General features: G+C 39.8%; 1 protein-coding gene across 2 annotated transcripts in view; it reads left to right on the plus strand.

Moving 5' to 3' along the window:
• The window catches only part of LOC122865387 (poly [ADP-ribose] polymerase tankyrase-1-like), an 87,211-nt gene that overhangs the window by 54,090 nt on the left and 19,857 nt on the right, over positions 1 to 13,264 (plus strand). For both annotated transcript variants that reach the window (XM_044173752.1, XM_044173751.1), the window contains 8 exons: positions 2,413 to 2,534; positions 2,624 to 2,715; positions 2,999 to 3,077; positions 4,446 to 4,617; positions 5,161 to 5,240; positions 7,774 to 7,919; positions 8,108 to 8,273; positions 12,747 to 12,966. In XM_044173752.1, coding sequence (XP_044029687.1) covers positions 2,413 to 2,534; positions 2,624 to 2,715; positions 2,999 to 3,077; positions 4,446 to 4,617; positions 5,161 to 5,240; positions 7,774 to 7,919; positions 8,108 to 8,273; positions 12,747 to 12,966 — 1,077 coding nt within the window. The remainder of the gene's footprint in view (positions 1 to 2,412; positions 2,535 to 2,623; positions 2,716 to 2,998; positions 3,078 to 4,445; positions 4,618 to 5,160; positions 5,241 to 7,773; positions 7,920 to 8,107; positions 8,274 to 12,746; positions 12,967 to 13,264) is intronic.

A 13,264-nucleotide genomic window follows, 5' to 3' on the forward strand; every position in this document is an offset into this window, starting at 1 on the left:
CTCTAAAAGATGCTCAATAAACGGACGTCAAGAAACTTGCTAGCCGAGCACCAGCCAGCACACACAACCCTTAAAGAGGACCTCCATTAATTTTACACTTCAAAGTCTGTTTACAACGTGGGGAGAACTACTGGATATGTGAAAACAAAACTAGGTCGAAACCTAGTATATGGCTGGACTATGTATGGTCATTGACGATATCACTGGTTCTGCTGCATCGATTTTTATTCTTTTTTAACTGTCCATCATGAGTCTGACTGTTATATTATCTGATACTGTGAATACGTAAATGTCTAGTCCTCAATCTTCTTTTCAGTCTGTTCTGGCCAATACAGTACAATGGTCATGATCCAGAGTAAGAAAACCAGCTTGCACCTTAGATGATGTGACAAGTTAATACACATGTTGGGAGATGTACTGTACATACACATTTTAAACCACCTTAAGAAAGCAAGCTGAACACAATTAAATGCAAAGCATACTAAAAAATGATCAGCCTCGTATGTAATAATGTATGCAGTCACATTTATAGCTCCTCTATTGAATTTCTTTCATATAGTAGCTCATTCATAGAGGCACTGCACCGTGGATGTGAGGATCGAGCCATTTTTCATAAGCCTTTTACTCCAAATGTCCTTGAACAAGTATGCATCATGTTCTGTTTTGATTTCAACTTGACCTTTCACAAGATATTTATACTCTTCTCCACTGTTGTTTTTAAAAATGTGCTTTTTGTGCTTGGAACATGTGACTTGTATTTATGCAGCCATATAAACTGTACATCCTCATGCATATGTTTTTCATAATTGAGCATTTTGCAGATGTGTGATAAGTTAATTAAACAAAAAGAGCACTAAAATTAAATTAATTTCTTCAGCACAGCAGCATTTCCTTTACGTCTGCAGCGACCACAGAGTCAAAGCAGACAAGCTGAGTCTTTGTCTCTGCCAGAAAGCTCTCTGCAACTCTTTGAAAGTTAATTAGTGAGTCAGCTCTCTCGACGTTGCACTTGTTGCTTTATCTTTGTAATGAGGCAAATCAAAGCAAAAATCAAATGCTGCATGAATCATAAGCCATCTTAAGTTTGTGTACAACTGCAGGACAATTGCTCCTGTTCGTTGTTTGTTTTTTTGTGAGGGTGTGTCTTTGAAAATGCGTCTCAGTGGGACGTTTGCTGCAATAACAAGACTTGTCACAGGAATACAAACGGAAACGGAAGATTTTTGTTTTTAAACTCAGACTATTCTTCCAAATTTTTGGCATGTTTTTGGCAACTCACACCAAAACAATCTAGATGGATAAATAGAACTACAGATAAGAGGAAAAATATGTGTTTTTGATTTTGGGGTGAACTGTCCCTTTTAATGCAACAACAACAACTTCAGATCAAGTGTTCACCATAATGGATTTCCTATTTTAAGCATGTTTCAAGGCACTAAAAGGTTGGCTTTCATGCTGTCTTGACATGAAAGTAGCTGCACGTGAGGAAGGAAATCAATCTAACATCTTGTATAATTGCAAATACTTTGCAGTAATGTAGAACTTACACACACAAAATTATGTTCATAATTTCTGACTTTTTAAGAAATACTTTCTTCTCTTCTGGCCTCTGAATATCCTTTTAAATTAAACAATCAGAGAAGGAAATATCACTGTGGTTGAGCTGCTGACAGCGCATATCCACACTAAGGCAGTTAGCTGTGATGAGGGCTCAAAAGTAGACATTTCTAAATTTTAAGGGGTCACAAACCCAAAGGTTTGGGAGGCACTGTGGTAGACTAACAAGGATGAAAAATGACTTTCTTTCTCTTAAAGAATAAACTGCAGAGGCTACTTCTGTTTCCCATTAATCAGCTGGGTTTTTTTTTTTGTTGATTTTGGACTCATCTCTCCCTCTTGACCACATTCCCTTGAAGATTTGACTTCTGTGTTGCACTCACACCATTTCTCTGAATGTCTGATTCTAAATGCATGAATGCTGTTGCTCAGTCGATAGACAGATTTGAACGGACTCCTTTTATGCAGCATGAAATGCTTCTGACGCAAAGTAGTTTGTTGTTTGTAATTTTCAGTCCTCAGGGGAGATAATCACTTGTTTCCGCTCCAACTCCAGCACACAGACTGTTGCCATCATAAGTTATTAGCTCGCTGGTAAAAAGTTTGAAGTAATCTTTCTGAAGTATGGGTCTGCTGCAGGGTCATTGCAAGTGAAAGAATATATTGTTATATATATTGTTATGGTCCGGTGAGAATCTCATAACTCCAGTTTTGGTCGTGTCTGTGGTTTTAGATACTTAAGCAACCTCTGGGTTTGTAGGAAACCCGTCAAGATAAACTTAAAATTTTCTTCACACCGAAGCCAAGGCCGTTATTTCTGTTCCTGACGTGTTGACATTTTCTGTGTGCGTTCAGATGAGTTTAAGGGCCACTCACTGCTTCAGGCTGCTCGGGAAGCTGATATGGCCAAGGCCAAGAAGACCCTGGCACTGGAGATCATCAACTTCAAACACCCTCACACACACGAGACTGCACTGGTAAGATAAAGGCACACACTCTTTACTGCACACACAGTGGCGCAGAGATGCTAAGATGATGTTTCTGTCTTTGTGTGTGTGTGTTTTAGCACTGTGCAGTAGCATCGCCACACCCTAAGAGGAAACAGGTGACGGAGCTGCTGTTGAGGAAAGGAGCCAACGTAAATGAGAAGAATAAAGAGTGAGTGCTGTTTTCATCTGCTCATAAACACAAAGTGACATCATTATTAGATTTATATACAAGCTGTCAACAAAATGTTTGAACATATACAGGTGATTGAAGGGTGATATCAGTGTTTTTGGACTGAAGCTGCCAATATGTGGTATTTTGTACTGATAATGTGTTATGTTCTTAATAAAACTCAGACAGTAGATGAGTTTACTGCATGTTAAACAGAAAGAACACGTATAAACTAATGTTGAACACTTACTTTTATCTCTTCCTTTTCTCTCCCTCTCTGTAGTTTCATGACTCCTCTCCATGTGGCAGCAGAACGTGCTCATAATGACATTATGGAGGTGCTACAGAAACATGGTGCCAAGGTAAAACCACAGTATTCTCTATATTCAGTTAGTCATTTAACACTTCTGTCATATCTTCATCCAGCTATCTCTTTAATTCTACCTTAATCCTTTTTAAATTTACGCAAATGTGCTTTTTATAATCACATATAAATCTGTCTCTTTGAACAGCCACCTGCTTATCCACACATGCATATAAATGAAATTAGCCTGTTTTGTTGTTTGGGATATCTCTTTCTCATCCCAGTATACAGTGCCTATCAAAAGTATTCACAATTGTTTTACAACATTGAATCAAAGTGTATTTAATGTGGCTTTTCTGACACTGATCAACAGAAAAAGACCCTTTTATTGTCAACGTGAAAACAGATGTCTACAAAGTGATCACAAGTATAAAATACGAATGATTGCATACTGTATAACTGCCCAGAGTAATGTAACTGCAGTAAATGTTTCTGAAATCTCAAACATAAGGTTTATTGTTTGTTAGACCTTTTAGAGCTGCCATTTTGATGTGGTTTTCAGTCATACAGGGGCAATGATTTTTACACAATAACCAAAAGTCGACCAGAATGCAATGCAGCAGCAAGACCCTGGGTTTTCAGTTAAAGTGGTGACCTATCCTATTTTCATTATTTACTGTGCTATCGCTGTTGATACAGACGCTTGTTAAGTGTACATATTATGCACATAACATGCATCTAAATTTGGGTAAGAATACAGGGACGAATATGATAAAAGTCACGTGACACATAAATACCTAAACACAACCATTTCTAACATTATACCTTTACATCAGGCCATTCCAGGCAATATTGCAATAATCTCAGAACAGAGATTTCTGACTGATTATTTTATACATAAAGAGTTTTATTTGATTTTCCAGAAAATTACATATACTGGGCAATATACATATTACCCACATATATATTGTTTCTACTGTATATAAACAAAGTTTACTCACATACTTGAATCCACATCTTTATTTAAATATTTTCAAATATCTTTTTATAGAAAAGTTGGGGTTGAATGTTTAAAAATATGGAAGTATACAACAGTTTTGGCAGCTGACATGTCAGATCAGTGTCTCAGATCAGAACTTCATCTAGATGGAAACTTACAATTGCAGGTTGACAAAATGTAGGATATTCTCACCTGACCCAGACGTACTGTACATGAGGCTATTTGAGGGAAAGTGAGTTCACCAGAATAGTAAATTACATACATTTCATCGAAAATGATTCATCACAGATTGATAATATAACAAATAATAACAGATTTAAGACTATCTAAAGGTGGATTTTTAAAGAAGTGAAGCAGTTTGGGGAAAAAATGTAGTAACTTCAGGTCCTTTCAAGATTCAGAATACAAAGGTGTTTGTGTTTGCAGGTGAACGCCCTGGACACGCTGGGTCAGACGGCGTTGCACCGTGCGGCAATGGCAGGCCACCTTCAGACCTGCAGGCTGTTGCTAGGATACGGGGCAGACGCCTCGCTGGTGTCACTGCAGGGCTTCACTGCTGCTCAAATGGGAAATGAAGCTGTTCAGCAAATACTCAACGGTATGCCACGCTGCAGGTGCCATGTTTTGGTTGCTATGCACAGGCTAGCAACAGTGGGATTAACTGGAATTGTTTTTGAAAGGCCAATATTGATACTTTCAGACTGAAGGTGCAGATAGGTATACGGCTTTTAAAGCAGAGTGAGCCGACTCACCTGTTCAGTGGTAGAGGAAACTCCACATTACATTACTGCAGTATTTCCAGAATAAAGGTGCCCTGTGGAGTTTTCTTGAACATTTTGAAACCTGCATTGTTCACATCATTCATGTTGACAGTCTTCTTCTTCCCTGCTTTTGCTGGTGTATCGCTGCGTTTCTTGGCGCGTTATCGCCAAAAGTGTGAAACCACTGGCAGGAATGTGTGTTGTATCATCTGCGTGCATGTGCGTCCTCTTGCTCGTGCACGAGGCAAACAAACCAGACCCACTCATAAAAACATTGCTCCATAGCGCTACCAGTGGTCATATGTACTAAAGTTTATATACAAACGTAGTTTGTTTGATCTATGTTTCTCCAATGTTCTCCTGTATGTTCTGCTCTGTAGAGAACGTACCGGTGAGAAACTCAGATGTGGACTATAGACTTCTGGAAGCTGCTAAAGCTGGAGACCTGGACACTGTCAAGGTAGATTGGTTATAATTTGTCACATTTTGTAACTGACATTTGACATTGTCCCCTACCTGAGAATTTATAATATGTATTAATAGATTACACTCTTCTTTTGTGGCCATTTTGGTAAAGATAATCCAGATGCACTGCATGGCAGAGTACACAAATGAAACATTAGATACGGTATATGGTATCTCTCTACCTTCAGACCAGTCTGCCAGTCCAACATTGTGATAAATCCTTGAAAGCATTATGTCCAAATTCATTGCAAGGGTCTAACAATTAAAAATAATCCATTTGTTTTCATTTAGGCAGACCACAGCCAAAAGTGGCATGGGTATTAATGGGTTAAATGGGAGGAAAGAGACAATTCATTCCCCTCCGAACAATCAATATTGCCTTCATTTGAAAAATGGAAATGGACATGGGAAAAAAAATAACACGACCTCAGTAGCCTTGGTATGTGTAATGAGACCAATCCTGGGGAATAATTTGCTCTGAGGGAGCAGAAATCTTTTTTAATTGCCTCATTATGGTTTGGAAATAATGTGGGATAATTTCTAGAAAAAAATTGTGGGAAACTTGACCAGCTGCATGATTGAACATGGACTGAATTTTATTTTAGATGGGCTAAAAACTAGTATAATGTCAATTTGACAGTGACTCATTGAAATTGTGTTGCAGATAATCTTTACCACCAACACAGACTCTTTATTTTTAAATGAAAATGGAACAAAATATGTTCTGACCTTTGTGACTGTGCTTGTTGCTCTTATGGAGTCCTGTTCGAAGTGATTAATGTTAAATGTCAGGTGGATATTGTTCTCCTCGAAACAAATGTTTACTGTTCATGTCTTCGTATTGTTGTCCACAGTGATTCGAGTAAAATTGCAAATCTTTCTTATTGTTAAAGGCCAAATTTCCCATCTCATAAGATTTCCCACCAAAACACTCATGTCAGTTTGATTTGCACTGGGCCCACTCATGTTAAAAATGTAGCCGCTCATGAGGCACTGTAATATGCCTCGGATAAAACTACCCACCAAATGTCAGGACCTGGTAAGATTCACTAAAGTATTTGACAGAAGTATCTAGAGTGAAAATGTGTGTCTTTACCTGCGGAGACATACAGTAATAGGGTTATCCAGATGAAGAGGGGCTGTCAGCGTCTGAAGTGTGATGCTTTGGCAGGTGGGCTGAGAATTGTAGCAGAACAGACGAACAGCTCCAGTGTGGCTTTCTGACAGTCTCTTTTTACCTGACGCACACACACACACACACACACACACACACACACACACACACACACGTACATGGACTGGGGTTACAGTCTCGCTGAGCTACTGATTGACATTTTAAGAAAAATAACACTTTGCACCGTTCCTGGGCTGATTCCTGTCATGTGTTCAAATGTTGAGGAGGTTCAGACTGAACTGTTAGAAAGATGGTCACCCTAGACGACAGGTCAAAGAAGGACCGATCATTTTCTACTTAATTCAAAGCAGTAAATACCATTATAAATTATGTGCTCTGTTAGTTCTTGCTCACAATATAGAAGCTACAACTATATTTTACTGTATTTTGAAATATTTTCAGAATCAGATCAGAAATACTTTATTGATCCCCGAGGGGAAACTCTTTTGCTACAGCAGCTCACTATCACGTCAAAAGAAAAACACTAGTAAAGAAATCTGTATGAGACATGGTGGCTATAATGGATGTTTTTATAATAGGGCTCCCTCGTAGTGGTGAACCTACAGAGAATTATCAGCTCCCCTCTGCTATACAGAGCTTTATAGAGACTAACATAGTCAAGCATTTAGCAGCTAAAAAGCCAGATATTTCCCTCACGAGTCGGTAGAGACCAAAAACAGAGCTAAAAGGAGAGTGAATATTGGATTTGCATTCGCTGATGTTGCTACGTAACTGCCGGATGTGTGAATAAGCAACTGTAAGCTAAGTTGCCATATCAACTTAGAAGGTAATGATATGTCAATGTTGTTTTTACAACTTGTTTCTGCTGCCCTCATGTGGCCAAAACATTTTTATTGGAGGTTTAATTTATAATTGCAGACTCACGGATGGACCCCGACATGTTGTCCTTAGCTAATGTTCCTTTTAAATGACATTCATCCCTTCAATATAAGCAACTTTTTGAGGACTGGAGTGAATGGAGTTGGGAATCCTTTGATATAAACTACTCTATTTAAAGTTTTGCTGTTAAAAGTAATTTCTCTTCAGGACTATTTTCATTTTCTGTAAGCTCACATTGGTTTAGGGCTGTAACTAAGGTTTATTCTCTGTTTTCATTTCTTGCTGTCTCTCAGAAGTACTGTTCTGTCTTGATTGATGGTAGTTTCGGTTCGTTGGCTATGTTTTTTAGGGAATAAAAAGGATAATGTAAACTTTTGAGTCTGGGTGATATATCAAGGTGATATCACTTCTTCACAAGACGCTTCTACTGAATATTTGTAAGTCAGCTCTTTAATTTGAAAACCGATATTCATTTTAATCTTCCCTCATTGTCTCTTTCTCTGTCTCTCTCCAGTCGCTGTGTACAGCTCAGAATGTGAATTGTAGAGACCTGGAGGGACGACACTCCACTCCCCTTCACTTTGCTGCTGGCTACAACAGAGTGTCAGTGGTGGAGTACCTGCTGCACCACGGGGCTGACGTGCACGCCAAGGACAAAGGGTGTGACACTTACGTTGTGGTTTAATTTGTGGCAAATAAAAGTACACATTTACAGACAGATTTTGGTTTATTTTGGTTTATATGATAAATTAGAAAGTCATAGAAAAAATTATGGAAGGTAATAATATAATAATTTCTAAAAAACAAATTCAGTACGTGTGTGTGTAACTGTTGTTGTCCCTTTACAGTGGTCTGGTTCCCCTCCATAACGCCTGTTCGTACGGTCACTACGAGGTGGCTGAGCTGCTGGTCAGACACGGAGCCTCGGTCAACGTGGCCGACTTGTGGAAGTTCACGCCGCTCCATGAAGCTGCTGCCAAGGGCAAATACGAAATCTGCAAACTGCTGCTCAAGGTTAGACCTGCATTTTCCTCTATATAATATGTTTAAGCATGGGCAACCTTAGTAACTCTTGATAAAACTCAGTGGTTGTCACTGTAGAGGAGTATCACCTCCACTCACACTTTTTTGGCAAAATGTATTTCAAATGTTGATTTTTAATTGAATATTATTAGGTTTTAGATTGTTGGGGGGGGCAGTTCCTTGTTGTCTGTGACTCTCTAGGCATGTTTCACAATTTTCTGACATTTTGTTGACTGAACAATGAATCAATAATGAAAATAATCATTAGTCACAGGCCTAATCATTTCTCCATCTAAAGGAACAGTTTCTAGACAACAGTGGGCAAGTGTCCTGAGAAAGCTGGACTTGCGAGTGTTTTCCCTCTGTTGTCTCTTTGGTTCCCTCGGTATAAAACATCACACCAGTCACATTTGCAAACATTAGCATGCTGTTTGCAGTTTACATACAGGACTTCTGGGTATGTTGAAGTCTGCAGGATTCAAGAGTCAGAGTCTAAATGAGTCCTGCGAAATGTTGCAGTTTCACAACTGAATGTGTTTTTGTTTTTCCTATAATAACAACCTCCAGACAAGGCTACATCACCACTGTTGTTGTTGTTGCCATATGGGGCTGCTTATTATTAGATCAACACTGTTGAATTCACGCACACACACATCAGCCGCAGGGAAAATGTGCCGTTTTGAGACTTACAATTTAGAATTTGTTTACTGTCATTACACAGTGAGATTAAGTTTGGAGCAATCTGCATCAGATGCATTGAAGAAAATAAAACAACCTAATAATAACATACTTACAAAAACAATGTAATAAAAGCCAAAAATACTAGAATTGTACAAGGATAATGAGAGAGGTAACAGTTATTGCTCGTGGTCAGTAAACAGTATTGCATCACATGTAAGTACAGAGCAGCATATGAAACAAAGAAAAATAAGTAGTGCAACCAGAGAACTTATGGTCAGGCTGACAAACTAGTAAAAAATGAAGTACTGCACGCAACAGTTCACAATCACTTTGAGGCTAACTGCAATTGAGCAGTGCTGGTGGTAACAAAGTAGGAGTGTGATGATGCAGTCGGTGTGTGGATGTGGTGTATGGTACAGTAGAGTTGCTGGGATGACAGTTGTGTTTGAGGGGAATGGGAAGTGTGAAGGAAGGTGAGAGCTCTGGGGGAAAAGCAGTTTCTTAGTCTGTGCGGCCGTACAGAGGATTGGGGAACAGACATGCACCGGCTTGTGTGGGGTCATTCCTTACATATGTTGAGTGATTTCCCAGAGACAGCATGCTGGAAGATTTGATTCAGTGATTTAGTGCTGAAAGGTCAGAAAGGAACCCGAACTGACAACGTTTCTGGTAACGATTAATTGTTGAACTCATTTATCAAAGAAAAATTACATGTTGGCTAGTTCCTGCTTCTCAGATGTGATCATTTCCTGCTTTTCTCTGTTGTATCAATACATGTTTCCATCCACCTGTTATTATGCACATTTTCAGTTTGCTGTTTTTACGCTTGGCTGAGGTGGAAAAGTAGATGTATCGATAAAAACAAAATGCAACAGTGCAGTGCATGAAAACAGACTTAGTGAATAAATCATCACGAAAAACTGCAGCAGACAAAAACATCAGATCTGTGTGGAGCGATGAGGAGACTGGACCGTTCCTCAAATTAATACATGAATAAACATAAATGTCCTATCTCCCCAACATGGGCCTCCCCGTCGTCCATTAATTCCTGATAATGGACACCTCGTCTGGCATTATCCCTTACTTATTTAACATTCTGTTATACAGTATGTGTGAAAGGCAAGTGAAATACTGTTATCCCTTGACCTTATTGCCCCATAGGCAAACAGATATTGATCCAAAAAGGTTTTTTTCTTTTCTTGAAACCCTTTGTGATTCTGTGGTGCCACAGGGCAACAGTTGTTCAGACTATGAACAGTTGATAGTTTTGGCACTGGACTAATACAGATGGGTTGCAAAGAAAAACCTGAATAAATGAGTAGAGAAATATAGAAAATGCAGCTGCTTCCTTTAGAGAGCATGAGGGGTCACTGAAAGGTTGAACTGAACACCTGTGAGGAGATTTTGGGCCGACATCTTGGCGCTCTCCACCGTCAACATGACAAATTGAGTGAGTCTCTTTTGGAGTAATGATGTTAGTCCCTCCGGTAGAGTTCCAGAGACTTTTACAGCTGGTGGCCCAACACCTTCCTAAAGACACCCATCTGTAGTTGATAAATTGAGGCAAGTGGGACCTGCAACAGTGAGATGTTTACGATGTTCATGATGACCGGTGCTACTGTAGTTTCTCAGCGCAGGACTTCAGCACATGTTCAGGAACACCATCTGCTTCAGCAGCTTTGTTTGTGTTCATCCAACATAAGGCTCGCTTAACTTAGTGGGAGTTTAGTACAAGCAATTGTTCATCCTCGTCTGGTGTAACCTCAGTGGTGGACTTTTTTAAATCCCTTTCAGAGTGTGCAAAGCAGTTGTCCTTTGTTATTTTTGTTGTTCCATTCAGCGTACCTGGGCGGCTGTTATGGGCCGTCACCCTTGTCATTAGCTTTATCATTCCATACGCAGCAGCAGATGAAATGTATTCCTCGGTGTCAGTGTGTGTGTAGCCTCATGTGCTGATAAATCCCAGTCAGAGATACAGCAGCTCCCTCAGGCCTCACTCTCACTGATCTGAAGGAGAGGTCCTAAGGCAGAGTTTAGAAACGCAGACAGATGATCGATTGTTCAAGGTGCTGGGAAGGTTTGGCATTTTTCCACTCTGGTTAGAAAATTCGGACAATTCAGATTTCACTTGGATTTTAAGCTTGTGTTTGTCATTCTTGTGTACACATGGAAGCGCCCCAATTTCCCCTTTAACATACACACACACACACATGCACACAAGTAACAGAGTGTTCCGTACTTTGGTGTTAATCTGCCATGGCCTCGGGATGTAACTGTTCTCTCTTTTTAAATAAACTATTCCAGAGTTCAACAGGAGGCTTTCCTTTGTCTCCTCTGTTTGTCAACTTTCTATTGTCCTTTTTTTTGTGTAGGATTTGTGCTCAGAATAAAACTCCGCTGCATTTGCTCCCAGTGCTGTGATATTCTGTATGGATCTTGTGAGATACAAAACACTCATTAGCATTTTCTTTGTTAGGAAAGTAGTGCAAGAACATAATGAATTTCTCCTCAATTAAAAAAGAATCTGTCTTTTTAGCACTCGGCATGTAATGCATGAACTCGCATGACTAATGGCTGTCACTGTTCCCGATACATACCCAGCTCTGCGTTTGCTTGTAGCCAAGCTAGCAGCATGGCTCTAGGGATGGCAATCTTAGTCATTTGGTTGGTCAGTCCACCACTTTGGTCCAGACTGAAATATCTCAACAACTGTTGGATAGATTGCCATGGCATTTGGTGCAAATTTCCATGGTGCCCAGATGATGAATTCTAATGACTTTGGTGATCCCTGATTTGTACTATAGCACCACCAGCAGGTTGATGTTTTTGGCTTTTAGTGAAATATGTCAACATCTATTGGAAGGGTTACCATGAAATTTGGTTTCCATGCTACTAGCATGGTTGTACACTCTTGAAAAAATGCATTACCTCCTATGAGCCAGATAACTGTTCACAAGAGAGAGCTTACAGGGTCCAAAATTGTTCACTACTGTAAATGGAAAATCTTTCATGAAGTGAATATCAGCTGAATCCAATGGAAGAGTAACAAAACCAACATTTATTTATATGTAAATGTCCCCAACTGTTAAATAAATGGGTCTCTATTCTAATTTTCCTGGACAGAGAATAAATTACATTGAGAATGTGATTACATCAATAGCAAAGAGATAATAGAAATGGCGAAGTAGGGCAGAAAAATCATAACATGGATAGGTAAAAAAAAAAAAATTAAAAAGGGGAATACAGCCATGAGAGATGTTTAAAGGACAGTTTCAGGACAGCAGTGGATACCCAGGGGAGTGGCCCCACAACATCAAATTTTAACGAGCGGATTTCAAAACTTAAAATGAAATGACAAGTTAAACCGTAACCTAGGAGACAATTGAGTGTTGAAAATATCTGCTTTCCCCCCATCTCCAGGGTATGTGGTGTTTTCCACTTCACTGGATGTCCTGTTCTCACCTCTCTACCTCCTTTCGTCTCTCCCTCTCTTCTTCTCTCCGGTGAATTACCTTCATCCACTTCTCACTCGTCACTTGTCATCGTCTAAGTGAAACACTTCCACTGGGGTTGAAACGATAAGGGATTTTGAAGACTGATATTTTTTAGAATTAAGTCAATAATAGCTAATGTTTCAGTCTCTCTGAGAGCTCTGCTTTTTGATTGCTCTACATTACAGATGTTAGTGTGCATGGACACACAGTGGATAAACATTTATTTAACATATCTGGGCATTTTCTTTACCTTACATTGAACTCCTCCATTTTGGCCTCCTCTCTCCAGCACGGGGCGGACCCCACCAAGAAGAACCGAGACGGGAACACGCCTCTGGACCTGGTGAAGGACGGGGACACCGACATCCAGGACCTGCTGAGAGGAGACGCCGCGCTGCTGGATGCTGCTAAGAAAGGCTGTCTGGCCAGGGTGCAGAAGTTATGCAGCCCAGACAACATTAACTGTCGAGATACGCAGGGACGCAACTCAACACCTCTGCACCTAGCAGGTAATATGAATGAAGAAACACCAAACAAAAAGCTGCACACACATTCACAGGTCATTTAAGAAAACACCTCCCTGATTAGGTAAAGTTCACTTTAATAACCCGGATAAAGCCAGATGTTTTTTGTTACTGTTTGGCTGAAGTTTACAGGATTTAAGCAACATTGAACATGGTATATGTGCTGCTGCCAATCTGGCTCAGAAACAGCCAACCTCTTGGGATTTTGGCTCAGTGTAGTGCCAAGAACAAGGCAATAAACACATCCAGACAGCTGAAGTCTTGAGGGCAAAGACATCTTTTT

This window comes from Siniperca chuatsi, linkage group LG18 (assembly GCF_020085105.1).
Source record: "Siniperca chuatsi isolate FFG_IHB_CAS linkage group LG18, ASM2008510v1, whole genome shotgun sequence".
Classification (NCBI taxonomy): Eukaryota; Metazoa; Chordata; class Actinopteri; order Centrarchiformes; family Sinipercidae; genus Siniperca; species Siniperca chuatsi.